This window comes from Myiozetetes cayanensis, unplaced genomic scaffold (genome assembly GCF_022539395.1).
Source record: "Myiozetetes cayanensis isolate MyiCay16 unplaced genomic scaffold, myiCay2020 scf6-25, whole genome shotgun sequence".
In the NCBI taxonomy this organism is placed as follows: Eukaryota; Metazoa; Chordata; class Aves; order Passeriformes; family Tyrannidae; genus Myiozetetes; species Myiozetetes cayanensis.
The window spans coordinates 36,786,776-36,801,021 of record NW_026087853.1 but is presented as its reverse complement, the minus strand read 5'-3'; the positions used below and the strand labels follow the sequence as shown (position 1 = coordinate 36,801,021).

The following is a 14,246-nucleotide window of genomic DNA, read 5'->3' as shown; positions in this document are numbered from 1 at the left end:
CTAGTAATGTTTAGTTAACATATTTAAATTGATCACTTAGATTCAGTTATTTAATTTCTGAAAGATCCAAACTGTGTTTATTGTACTTGTGCTACCTTGTCTACATTTGCTTGTTTCTTCATTGGCACATTATCTTGTCTATCTTGCCACTGACTTTGGATGCAACCCTTTTTTTAACTCTGCTGGACTTTTTTTCTTTTTTCCTTACAAAATAACAAGTTGTCTGATCATAGTATTTTTATCTTGTATATCCAGTTGTTACACCCATTTTGAATTACTATGTGCAGTCAAGTTGGGAGACTGAAGATAAGTATAACTGAGATTTAAGATGCTTTTAAATACTCTGTATATATTCCAAGAGAGAAATCAATGCTTAGCTTAGCAGTGGATTTGAACCTGTGCCACTTGTATACAGCACAAAATTAATAGCTATCTGCCTCTTGGATGTTTTTAACCACCTTTCATCTCTTAAAGGAAGCTTTCATGAAAGATTTACAACTTGCTTTTCTTTTCTTTTCACTGTCCTTCCCTCAGCTGAATTGCTTGCAAAAAAACAACCATTAAAAACTAGTGAAGTATACTCTGATGATGAAGAAGAGGAGGAGGATGATAAGTCTAGTGAGAAAAGTGATCGTTCATCCAGATCGTCATCTTCTGATGAAGAGGAAGAGTAAGTAGTAAACTAGTGCTGGACTATGATTACTTGTGTGTTCCAAAACAGAGACCCACTTTAGGCAGACACACGCTGTGTTAGAGGATTGTTTGGGGCAGTTCAGTGTCTCTAGTGTTTTTGCCTCTAGGCACAATTGCATCCTGCAGATTTGAGTCCTTGTCACTATATCGTGTTTCATGGGACTCATTTACCTTGGATGAGTTTGCAGCTTCAGTTCCCTTCTGTTACCTTTAGCCCAGATTACCCTGCTGTTTACAGATTTGTTTAGCTGTACAGTTTAGCAGCTGCAGAACCCTGGCATGCATCAAGGCAGAGATGTGTGCTGGCTTATCTTAAAGCATTAGTCTGTAAACTGCCTTGGTGTGTATCTTTCTGCTTTGTGGTAGCAGGGGCAGTAGGTAACAAATCTGGGACTTCACATTAAGCCTTTATCGTGAATGTTAAATTTACACCCCTACAGTCAACTACTGATGATGAATCATTCCTTTTACTAGTAATTTAAATAGCACTCACGCTGCACCTTACTCATAACCCCTTTTTTGGTGATTATGTCTCTACTTTTTTCTTTATTCGCTCTCACCTTTCCCAAATCAGGAAAGAAGAAATTCCTCCTAAGTCCCAGCCGGTGTCCTTGCCTGAGGAACTGAACCGAGTACGATTATCGCGACACAAGCTGGAACGCTGGTGTCACATGCCCTTCTTTGCCAAGACAGTCACTGGCTGCTTTGTCCGTATTGGCATTGGCAATCACAACAGTAAACCTGTTTATCGGGTGAGTTTAGCTCTGAGGCATTTAATTCTTTTTTTAGTGCTGTAATACAATACTTGCAGCTAATCAGTTCTCAAGTACCTGTGATTGTTTGATTGACTGATATAAAAAGATTGCTTATAACTAGGAAATGCAGTTGCTGCCAAAGAAATGGAGGAGACTGGTTTAAGAATAAATAGATGGATGGGACCAGCTAGGGGAAGAGATGCATTTGGTGAGAGAGAGGGAGCACTAACAAAGCCTGTTCTCCCAGCTTTGGTTCATGTTGTCTTATCTCATCATTTGTATTGCAAACTAGAGTTCCAGACTCTGCTCAAACCAGGTCAGGATGAGTAATATTCACTCCTCATTTCTGAGACCGTTCCCTAGTTATTGTGTGGTCTTGATTCGTTTTTTTACAAAGTGTTTCTAGTACATCAGTTTGCCTTCAGGAGAGAAGGTGATTGAGAACACAGTTTTGTTTTTCTGTTTCATTGCTATAAGCATAGGATGCAATAATATTCTCTAAAATTGCATTAATAAGTCCCCCAGAAGGGCTGTGTTTAGTCTGTGAGCAGCATTGGTGTATTTCATTTGGGACATACATTAACCTAAACCAACCTTAGTTGAAAAGGAAATAGGAAAAGCAGGAGAGTGTACACTATTTGGTCAGGAAGGCAGGGCTGAGAAGAAGAAAAACTGCATCAGGCACTCAGATGGTATAATTTTTTAACTGAAAGATGCTGTATGAAGCAACTAATTCAGTACCTGATAACGCACCCTGAAGAGTCTTGCTTCTTTGATCTGGTTAAAATTGTTAGTTAGATTAAGGTTTTTATCTCTAATAGAAAGGCTTGAATATGCCAGATATATTCCAGGAACACCAAATAAAAACCCTCTTGCATTCTCTCTCTTGTGTATTTTACTCTGATTTAGGTTGCTGAAATAACTGGTGTGGTAGAGACTGCAAAGGTTTACCAGCTTGGTGGCACACGGACAAACAAAGGACTACAGTTACGGTAAGATACTGAAGTAATCCTCTTTAGTTCATGAATCAGTGTCCTTTTCATAGCAAAGAACGTTCTGTGTGTGGTTTGGAGGTGAGAACGAAGAAGCAGACTGCGCCCTGTCATGCTACTTACTGCTGCAATGTTGAGTTTGGGCTTATTTGTGGCTTTTTCTCCTTGTACGTAATGGAAATTATATTAAAAAGGAAAGGTCTCATGCAGGGAGTTGTGAGTGTATTGACATCTGGTTTTCTGGTTTGGGGATTCTTTGATTAGTTTACATCTATAGATCCAAGATCACCACTTTACCCTATCAGAAAGGGATTTTTCACACTTTCTTGTTGCAGGCATGGCAGTGATTCACGTGTATTTCGTTTGGAGTTTGTCTCAAATCAGGAATTTACCGAAAGTGAATTTATGAAGTGGAAGGAAGCAGTAAGTTTGCCAGACTTCAGTTCCTTTTTAGAAGCCTTCTGCCAAGCGTACTTTAAATGGAAAATAACTTGGTCTCTTGTGCTTAGATGTTCTCTGCTGGGATGCAGCTACCCACATTAGATGAGATAAACAAGAAGGAAATGTCCATCAAAGAAGCCCTCAACTACAAGTTTAATGATCAGGACATTGAAGAGGTAAACAGTGCATTGTTGTGAGGCTGTGTCAGTGCTTAAAAGTGACAAGAGCTCATGAAGTAGAGCACTAGCTGGTACAAAGCAAAAGGATCATGGTATTTACTTTCTAATAAGGCTCAAAATGAAGTTTCATAACTGGATAGAGTAGCTCGGTGATCCCACTGTTGTTTGGCGCTCGCTCCTGGTTTTTTCATCCTTTGTGCCCTTTTACCTCCTCTTGAACTTTCGTTGTGAATCTCTGAACTTCTAACCTGAGTATGGCAACTTAATTCTCAAGTTCTGAAAAGTTAATAGCATCATGATATTTGCATTTATCACAGCTTCTGCAGTTTAATACTTGCTTAATACTGATCAAAGAGGATTAGCATCAGATTTTTGTAGGTCATAAGTGAGAAGAATGGACCTATAACTCATTACCAAAGGCACAAATAAAAAAAAAAAACCAACCAAACAAAAACAAGGCATCAGAGAAAGAGCATAAGTAAAATTCTGTAACAGTAATACATTTCTTAGATGATACTGATCTGTTTCTTCTAATGTCCAAGTATTAAAATAAAGATTTCATATTTACATATTTGTGCTATTTCTTCTACCTCTTACAGATTGTGAAAGAGAAGGAAAGGTTCAGAAAAGCACCTCCAAATTATGCCATGAAGAAAACTCAGCTATTAAAGGAGAAGGTGAGAGATGAGATGATGCCTGCAAGCTTAATACACTCTTTGATTTTGAAGAACTGGAGCTCATCTGGATTTTGGCGGTAGTCAGCAGTAAGCTCGACTTTAACTATGCAGCTAAAAGGTGGATCTCAGGGTTCATTGCTGGGTTCAGAACAATCAGAACCCAGTTAGAACTATTGCATTCTTTTTTTAAGAGTAATTGCTAACAATTATAGCTGTCTCTTTTTGTGTCGTTTAAACAAGGTCTTAAGCTCTTCTTCCTCAGAAACTTTTCCTTTTTTTCTTTTTTTTTTTTTTTTAATCTTTTTTTTGTGTTTGTTTTTTTTAGAGTACCCCATAATAACATTGATTTCCTGTGCTTATTTTAAAACAGGAAAGATAAGATTGTGTTACTATTTTTTTTCCCAGGGGTAACTGAATTGTCACTTTATGACCAGTAATTTATATTAAAAAAAAAAAAAGGTGGCTGAAGGACGTACTCGCCACTAAACTGTTTTACATGTAGTCCTCCTGGAACAAATACACCCAGGAGCTCTGAGATGCCAAAGCCAAGAAGTGAAGAAACCAAGCAGTCTTAAATATCTCTGAAGATAGACATGTTTTGTTTTTATTCATGCAGTCCTTTTTCAAGATATTCATGCTTTGTATACAGGAAAAACAAAGAGTTTGTATTAATCTACGTTCCTTGGCTTAATTGTATTATTTGGTCACCATATTACTATGCACAAATAGGTAAATAATTGGTTTCCCATCGCAGGAGACTGCAATTGCTTTTTGTTGTCACCAGGTGGCATAATAAGCTCGTGTCGTGTTCGGGCATTCTCCAGCTCCCTGAAATAAGTGGCAACTGGCAGTTGCTGAAATAATTCTTTTCCTGAGCTGGTAAATAGTGATGTTGTTAAATTTTAATGAAACCCATAATTTAAATCATCAAACTGACTTGCTCTCCTCATTCTGGGGCTGGTGGTCCTATGTCTTCCTTAGTTTAAGGGATTTCAGAGGTTTTCAGAGTTCTTCAGAATAAGAAGTCCAGTTTTGCCTTGAGATGCAAAGAGAGTGTAGCTCTTTGTTGTATTTGTACAATGCAGAGAAGAACATTTGCAATTGGCATAGGATTAGCTGTCTGATTCACAGGTACATCCCTTGTTTCACTGACTATTTCTGTGGTAGAGAGTAGTGCTTAACAAGTCACTGTTTGGTTGAAGGCTATGGCCGAGGACTTGGGAGACCAAGATAAGGCCAAGCAGATTCAAGATCAGCTTAATGAACTTGAAGAGAGAGCAGAGGCACTGGATCGTCAACGAACAAAAAATATTTCTGCAATCAGGTAAGAGGCAGATATTAGAAATTTTCTTTATTAAATAATATCAATCAAAATATTTAGAAAAGAGAAACAAATGCAGAAGCAAATTAACTGCAGAATTTTGTCACTTCTTTCCTGTACAATGTATTAATGCAATGTGTACTGTGATAGCTCTGTTAGTGCTTGTCTATCTTCACTTTCTCGAATCTGTCATTCAGTTAAAACTGTTGAAAATGTAAACTCCCTTCAGCATACCCCTGGTAGCGGTTGTGTTGCAATAAGAATAACTTGTGATCAGGATGAAGCTGTTAAGAATGCTTTCGTTGCATTGTTGTGCTTTGTTGTGTAGGGACTGATAAATGACAGTCACTTTGTTTTTCTTTCCCTCGCCCTCCTTTTTTTCCATTCTGCAGTTACATCAACCAGAGGAACAGGGAATGGAATATCGTTGAGTCTGAGAAGGCTCTTGTGGTAAATAGCGCTGAAGTAATACTTTTGTGCAAGTAGGGATGAAATGATGTGAACAGGGATAATTGCATGGTGAAGTTACTAATTTTTTTTCTAACGTTCTGTAAAATTTTTCATATAGGCAAATGACGTGATTTTAAAGCACATTGCTTTATCCTTTTGTTCACACCAATTATCAGCAGATTAGTGACTGTCATAGTGACTTGATGCATTTTGTATGGGTAAGAACTCAGAAAGGAAACTTCATAGAACAAAACAGTGAAGGAGATATTAAGTTCTCTGCAGTGACACTTTTATTGAAGAAAAGTTAAGCTTGTTAACAAATGGTTAAGTATTAACTGTCCTGAGAGTTATGTGCCTGTTTTCTGTGCTGAATTTGATAAGGACAGTTTTGCCTTGTGAAGCATAGAACGGTGGGTGGGTTAAAATCTTTCTAATCTGTAATGCTGTTGCTAATTTTCCTCTGATCTTGGCATTGTGTTTAGAGGGTGAGTGCTTGCATGGATGGGGTGCTATGAGAGGATTTACCAGGGAGCAAATAGCCAACTCTGCAAAACCATGTGCTTTTTCTTCTTCAGGCTGAAAGTCACAGCATGAAAAATCAACAAATGGACCCCTTTACTAGGCGGCAGTGTAAGCCCACAATAGTGTCTAATGTGAGTGTAATACTTAAGTTCAATTGAGGCCATTTGCAGAAAAGTAGAAACCGGTGTATAATGCAGAGAGCAAGAGGGAAAATTCCCAACTGTGGCATATGCTAATAATGCTCTGGATACCAATATGATATATAATTGAGTGAGATCCTGGTCTCAATTTTTTTATTGATGCGAAGTGTGAAGGACATAAGTGATGTGGGTATGTACTGCAAAAGCAACCATGATTTAGGCTTCTATAGTGAGTTCTTCTATGCAGAATTACTCAGATATAGTTAGCACTTGGAAGATGGTTTGCCTTAGGTGTGAGTTTCACTTCTAATCAGCTGAAACTGTTCTGAAATATTGGTGAAAGGAGAGAGGAAGAGTAGACATTTTGGGCTGTGATGGATAAAGTAATTCAACACAAACTTCCCATGTGATACTGTGGCAAAACCTGTTATTGCAGTCCCTAGATATGTAACTGATGAACAGCAAATTGATCAACTCCTACTTCTAAGTAATCTGTCCTTGCTGAGGCCTGTTCTGGAATAGTAGATGGTTCTGGTATTGGTACTTAAAAAAACCTGGTAAGTTTGACTCTTATCAGTCTCCACAAACAGTATCATTAACTGAGTAGCTTTATCATGGTGGAGAAATATTATGTATAGAAAATAGTCTTCTAAAGATTTCTTCTCTCTATAGAGTGTTTCAACCAGAACTGTAAGCAACTATATCTAACAATAGTGTTAAGAGTAGTCACAGAAACAAACTATAGCAATAGGAAATGTATTTCTCATTTTTTCAAGGAAAACCTTTCTGAAGGATGATTTTCAGTTTGTTACTATGAGATGCATTGCACAGGTATCAAGATAATTTCACTTGTCTCTGAGATCCTGAAGGCTGGGTGAACTAAAACACAGTCTTATATGGTTTTAGATTCATGGATATGAGCACTGTTTTAACAAAATGTAGTTCTGCTTTTTGCCAATTTAAATGCAATGGTTTTTTATTTGCATATTTTCCCTAATATTTCTCCTTTGCAGTCCAGAGATCCTGCTGTCCAAGCTGCCATCCTTGCCCAGCTAAATGCAAAATATGGATCTGGTGTATTACCAGATGCTCCAAAAGACATGAGTAAGGCAAGTTTCCATTTCTGTCTCTGTTATGTTCCTCACAGTCACCCTTTTACTCTGTGAAGCTTATGACTAATAGCAAATGTGCATGCTTCAGTTCTAGAAATGGGTATCCTGAAGACCATTATCATAGAAAAGCAACAACTTTTTCTTTTTGTTTCTTGGGAAAAGAAATGTAAGTTTCTCTAGCATTATGAAAGCTAAACTAAGTATGTTTGTGACAGAAGAGGGAAAACAATATTTTTATCTTTGTTTATCTGGACAGGTCAGGGTTGAAGGCTTACCTGTAGTTTCTATTTCAGGGTCAAGGAAAAGATAAAGATGTGAACTCTAAATCAGCCAGTGACCTCTCAGAAGATCTTTTCAAAGTGCATGACTTTGATGTAAAGATTGATCTTCAAGTTCCTAGTTCAGGTAGGTGTTCCAGCTGAGTTTAGGACTGTGATTGTCCATCTCATTACAGTAGAGCTCACTTCTTCCAGAATAATATTTTCAAAATTATCAATGGGCTTTTGAGAATGGGAGCAAGGATTCGGTTTGTCATCTTGGCAAGTATCTTGAACTGAGGCAGGGATCTGTGGTAGTGACATCTATTGAGAAAACAAGAACAACTGTATTGTATTAGACTAAACACCTCTATACCCCCATATCCTCGCTTCAAAAGTTTAGGACATAATGATGTTTTCTGATATATTCTTCCAGTTTACATTATCTATTACTTATAAAATCTCTGGGGAACAGATGGGTGTTGTATTTAATAAGTCTTGACAGCTACCTTGATACTTACTTTGTTGATTTGTGTAATTGCTTTTGAGGATGAATAAGCTTTGGGTGTCTGTGATGTTGTGATCCATAGTCTGTGTACATGCTATAGGGATTAAGTATTTTTACTTGATTTTGAACCTACTACTTTACCAAGTTGCTGTTCCCTAACTTAGGTATTGCAGATGGTATTAGAAGATAAATTTTAGGGGAACAAAAACACTGGCCAGGGAGTGAAGATACAGGCAGAAAGAAACTTGCTGACTCTTTCTCTTTGTAATCTTGACTTTGACAGCTTGTGTGGCAGAACAGTTCAGTGTCACAGAATCATTTTGATTGGAAAAGACCCTTAAGATCATAGAGTCCAACTGTTAACCCAACACTGCCAAGTCTACCACTAAACCATGTCCCCATGTACTACATCTGCACATCTTTTGAATACCTCCAAGGCACTCAACCACTTCCCTGAGCAACCCGTTCCAATACTCGACAACCTTGGTGAAGAAATTTTTCCTAACAATCCAATCTTAACCTCCCTTAGGGCAACTTGAAGCCATTTCCTTGCGTCCCATGAAGTTGTTTTACAGTGGAGGGAAAGCATGCGAGTATACCAGTACAATTTGACACACAAGGTTTATTACTTATTTCATTACTTGAAGGATTACATCTGAAGTTTTTTAGAGGAAAATAATTTAAGAATTACTGTAAGAATGTACGAAGACTTAAAACCTTGTCAAGAAGGGTGAGTAGGAGCAGTTGTCTTTCCAAACTAGGTCAAGATTGAAACTCTGGACATAAGACTACAGAATGAGGTAGGATGCCAAGAATAGGAGACTTCCTGAAGCAGACAGTGAGAGTTAGCAAGCAGATGAGGGTTAGGCACTGAAAAGAGAAGGATGAGACACACAGTTCCTTAGAAAGAACACCATTTTGGCATCTTTGTGCAGTCTTCTTTCTTAATAGAGAAACGTGGAGATTTGTTAAAATGGTATTGTAGACATGGATAGGAAATTTGACTTTGCCTGCTCACTTCCTGTGTCTTTGTGCTTGCAATAATGGAATAATGATTTACCAAAGATTCCAGAACTGAGCCTGAAAGCTGTTTATACTGTGACTTTAGCGCGGTATAGTTTTCTTAAGAAGTGAAAGTATACTTATCAACAGAAAGTTGGATTAACAGACAGGGTCAAAATTGCATGAGCTGTATCTCTGAAGATAAGCTCCCTGTATTATTAACTAAAGTTCTAACCTGATGTATACTAGAGAAGTCAAACATGATTTTGCAGTGAAGTTATTAACAAAAGCAGCAAGTAAAAATTTGTAGTTTTCATGTATTTTGGTCCTCACTCTTTTCTTATCCCCAACAGAATCTAAGGCACTGGCCATCACCTCCAAGGCTCCTCCAGCAAAAGATGGTGCCCCGCGGCGATCATTGAACTTGGAGGACTACAAAAAGAGACGGGGGCTTATTTGAGCATGCCCACTCTGCTGCTTCTGATCCTGCATGCTCCATGATGATGTCCTACCTTTTCTTCCTCCCTTTTCAGTTCTCCCTTCTGGGTTGGAGCAGCAATGGAGCTGGGAAGAGACTCTTTAAAACTGCCAGTCATCTGTAACATAAACCATTCAACTATTTACTGTATAGACCTCCCTTCTTGCCCTTTCCTCCTGCTCCCCTCACAAATGTGGATCTGTGCTATTTGGGGTTTTCCCATTTTCTTTTAGTTTGAGTTTTGTTTTTATTTTGTTGATGCAGCTCATTGGTCCACTCTGTGTTCAGTATTAGCCTGAGGTCTGGATTTCCATAGGAATCTCTTCGCAGTCACAGAATCAGCACTTGGTGATCTCCCCTTACATACCACCACAGGCACAGTGAATAAACATTGGCGCAAGACCGTTGTGGCTCGAAGGTCATCTGCACTTTCTTCCTCTTCTTCTTCCTCCTTCATCCTAGCTTTGGAGAAGGGAATCTTCAAAAACTGGCCTAGGTTCAAAGTGTAAATTTTTTGGGAGGGTTGTGTGACTTTTTTTCAGGTGTTTTTTATCATTTTTAAGCTGCAGTACTATTTGTATCCGTCTGTCACAGTTCTTTACGGCTGTTTTGAATTTCTACCAGCTGTACTTGAGCATCTGAAATTGCAAGAAAGAAACTCATTAAATGTGATTCTTCTTACTAAAACGGCTTGGCTGATATAGCTGTTTAACTTCATGTTCCCTTTTTTATTTACACTTAACTGATGAGAAAGAGGTACACACAGCTCTTAATGTGGGACTTGTCATCCATAGCACATCCAGAGTCTCCAGTGGTAGCTGGATGAGGTAGCTTTTTGTGGGATGACCCTGGGGTGCTCATCAGTTTGGCTTTAATTTCTTCTCCAGGCCTTCAGTATTACGTATTTGTTAAGTCATCATGTCTTCACTGGGCTCCAGCTCACTTTGTTTCTTGCTTTATGAACCATTTAAATGGGGCTCCTAAAAACAAATAAAAATTAAAAAAAAAAAATAAATATAATCACATTCTGTGGAAAGGGAAGGACGTAATAGAAAGGTCAGTGGGTGATGTATGAGAGGTAGCTGATGCACGTTTTTCATATATAAACTGGTACAAGTGAAGTGCACAATAATTGTGTGGCTTTATGGAATATTTGACTGGACACAAGTTGACAGCTAAATTATCACTCAGGTGTAAAAAAAAAAAAAAAAGAAAAAAAATCAAGTGTAAATATAAGCAAAATTTAACAAAGAACTTTTCCAGGCAAGACACAACTGAATTTATGAAACTAAGAACTAAATTAAAAGAGAATTAGAAGTCTAAAAGGTTAGAGGCCCTCGTTCAGGTAAGCGTGCAAGCACGTGTTTGTTCCTGCTCAGGACAGTACATATATAATAACTTCAGCACTGAACTGGATAGGAATGTTTCTGGGGGACCCTGAAGAGGGAAAATGCTGATGCTCTTCTTGTGTCAGAGCATTACTGTTTTTCTGAAATCATACACTGGTTACATTTCAACCTGTGTTTGATACTTTCTTGTTGGATTCTTAATGAAACTTTAATCTAGTTCTTATTTAACTTTCTCTTCCTTTTTTAACAGTAGCTTTAAAGAAACATCATGTAATTGTGTGCAGATTGATTCTACAAACTGTGTATAAAAAGAAAATCAACCTACAAAGCAGCTCTTGCCTATCATGTAAACAAATAATTAGGAATATTTCAGTACTTATTTACTGAATAATCCATAGTTCTAGGACACATATGGATTATTCTGTAAATATGTAATTGTAGACTGCTTTATTTGTTGGCCTATTTTAGCAACTTCTCTGGAGTTGTAGTAGGCTCTCACATATGTGTACTTTTAACTTTTTAAGATTGAATTTATGGAATCTACAGTCATAACTTCATAGGAAATGTGATTCACTGTGTAGATATGCATTTGAAATGATTTTGGTTTTTTCAACGGCTTCAGTGATGTTATGGATTTGTAATAAAATCTAAACTTACTTTGCAATAGCCAGTTTTCAAAGTAATCGTTCTCCAATGCTTTGCAGAAATAATTGCCAAATCAAGCAATTCAGGAGTTGATTTTTCCACAGAAATGCCTCAGAGTTCTGAGATGCAGTGACAAGTCTCTAAAGGTAAAGTTAACTGAAATACAATATTTTAATATGTTTGGCCTTCCTGTATTGATTTTAGTGTGGTCTAGTGGTAAAGGCGGGCGCTATCACTGCCGAGACCCGGGTTCGATTCCCGGTCAGGGCCACTCCCGGGCAGGTGGAGCTCGTTAGCCCTTAAAGGCAACCCATCTACGTTCTAAGGACCTCGCTGCCACCGTCCAAGCTCGCTTGGCCCCGGCAGATGAACCTTAGGATTAAAGGGTGGGCTCAGTTCCGCGCACACTGTGTCTCACCTAAAAAATCCAATGCGCAGGCTGGAAGGTGTAAAGACCTTCCCCGGATCTTCGCTCGTGAAGACTGGCCATTATTATTGATTTTAGTTAACTTCTACGTTTGGTAACACAAGAATAATCTGTACTACAGCCAAAATGTGGATGAAACCCTGTACAGTGTTGCAAGTAACTTTTAGTAGAGATAACCAAAACAGAGGAGATGCAGTGAGTTTAGGATGCCAGTCTTAATGATGGACCATGTCCTAGTTATCTGCAACTATGAAACTGCCACTTACCCTCTCAAAGTCTCTGGATTTTGCTGAAATGCTGTTTTTTAAGAGAGGTAACAGTAAATTATCATGCAAACCTCTTATATTGAGAATAATACATGAAAAAAGTACTCTCAAATAGTTACAAAATTGTATGAATGCTGTAATCTTTTTCTTTTAAGTGCATGTAAAGGTGAGTGACTACACCTCCCACTTGTTAGAGAGGGAGAGATTTGTTTACTTTGTTTTGTTGGTGTCCTAGCATAGTTCATCACAATTGTACAGACTTCTATAAATAAAATTGGTTTGTTGGTTTAATAAGGTTGATTGTTTATCCCTTGATCTGAGGTGCTAAGGGTTTCCTGTCTGGAATTTGTTTTTTTAGAAACTGACACTTTGCTTCTCAGTCTGAATGATTATATTTAATACCGATACTGTAAAATAATTAAAGAAAACCTCCTCTTTTACAAAAGGAGCAGTTAACTCCTGATCACTCTCTAACATCTAGAGTTGGTCCTTATCACTAGAATCGAATGGAGTCTCTTGGAAAGTCAGTTCACTTGCACCTCTGCTGCATCTCACTTAAAACACAGGCTTTGCTTGTCTTGTGGAAATCCAGAGTACGTTTTTAATCAAAGATGGTAAAGCATATACCTGAACTTAAGCTACTGAATGAGGTGAAAAAGACTGTTCTCAGGGGGTGCTTGGTGGAAGGATGAGACACAACAAGCATACCTTGAAACAGGATAAGTTCTTCCAAGATAAGAGGATAAAAGTTTTCTGTCTTCATGTTGAGGTTTTCAAGAGAATGTTAGATGAAGCCATGAATAATGTGATGTAGCTTACTCAGCTTTGAGCAGGAGGGTGGACTGGAGACCTCCCTGAGCTCCTCTCTGATCTGAATTATCCTATGATCCTATAAGTAATTTCATATTGCTTTCTCCAGTTGTTGTCTGTCTTCCCTGCAAGTACTGCTCCCTCCCAATCACCATTCCAACACACAGACTACGTGTAGCACATAGAATTTGTCTCACAGATGTAGTGGCTTATGATGGGCATTTCCCAACACACTCATCCTTTCTGAGACTCCCTGGTTGTAGACACCTGTAGAATTCCTGCGAGCGCTGTCTGTGAAACAAAGTTGTCCCTGCAGATTAACCACTGAGCAGGCTGGAAGACTGAGCTTTTTACAAGGTAGAGTGAAGAGCTGTTTTAAGAAAGATTATAGGAGTTACCCAAGTTGCCAAACAGGACTTGACTATTTGCAAATGAGGATTTTAGGCTATCAATTTAGTTACAGTTTGGCTTCTCTATACAGTCTGTGCATAAGTTTTCTAATTTCTATTGTTTAATTGAATTGAAAATGTTAAGAACAGTTCTGCTACCATAGCCCAATGCTATCGTGGACAGTGACTCTCCTTGGGAAAAACCTGGAATTTATCAACTGGTTCTTCCTAAATTCTGCATTCTGCATTCCAGTAGTCTGTGGGTTATAAAGTATATTTTTTGTAGAGCAAATAATTTATCTGAGTGTTATTAAATTGGGTAGGTCAGTTGGGAAATTAGTGGTTACTCATACAAATGCTTGCAGGCAACATTCCTGACTTAACTGCATGTGCATAAATTACTGTAGATTCTGCACAAATTTGTTTGGTTTTAGTATAATTTTGCTATATGAGAACTATGTTTTTTGAGTACTGTTCTGGAGAAATTATAGTAGGTCAGTGCAGAAACCCATGATTACAGCAAAGGAGAAAGGGAAGAAAGCCATTGGAAAAAAAAACTTGATGGAAGTCTCAGGCTGATTTCCTAAATCTCACATTAATTGTCAAGTAAAAATTTTACATTTTATCCAGTCTTCCTGGGGCAGGTTTTTGTTTGTTATTAAACATCTGTCACTTTTTTCTGCAGAAAATACAAGGGTGGATAGGGTAATAAATCACACTGCAGATGAGTAACTTTGCCAATTTGTTTAAGACCATTTTAGACAAGATTCATAAATACAGCTTAATGCTAAATGAGCACTGGAATGGAAGCAAAGAATACAGGTTATTTTCTG

At 38.0% G+C, this 14,246-nt stretch overlaps 1 protein-coding gene across 1 annotated transcript in view; it reads left to right on the top strand.

Annotated features, from left to right (window-relative positions):
- RTF1 (RTF1 homolog, Paf1/RNA polymerase II complex component) overlaps positions 1 to 12,508 on the top strand; it is a 29,883-nt gene extending 17,375 nt beyond the window's left edge. The window contains exons 7-18 of the mRNA XM_050335947.1: positions 535 to 670; positions 1,268 to 1,445; positions 2,358 to 2,440; positions 2,776 to 2,863; positions 2,950 to 3,057; positions 3,660 to 3,737; positions 4,940 to 5,061; positions 5,451 to 5,508; positions 6,084 to 6,161; positions 7,184 to 7,279; positions 7,576 to 7,687; positions 9,403 to 12,508. Of these exons, the coding sequence (XP_050191904.1) occupies positions 535 to 670; positions 1,268 to 1,445; positions 2,358 to 2,440; positions 2,776 to 2,863; positions 2,950 to 3,057; positions 3,660 to 3,737; positions 4,940 to 5,061; positions 5,451 to 5,508; positions 6,084 to 6,161; positions 7,184 to 7,279; positions 7,576 to 7,687; positions 9,403 to 9,509 (1,244 nt within the window). The 3' untranslated portion in view covers positions 9,510 to 12,508. The remainder of the gene's footprint in view (positions 1 to 534; positions 671 to 1,267; positions 1,446 to 2,357; positions 2,441 to 2,775; positions 2,864 to 2,949; positions 3,058 to 3,659; positions 3,738 to 4,939; positions 5,062 to 5,450; positions 5,509 to 6,083; positions 6,162 to 7,183; positions 7,280 to 7,575; positions 7,688 to 9,402) is intronic.
- Positions 12,509 to 14,246: the final 1,738 nt, after the last annotated feature.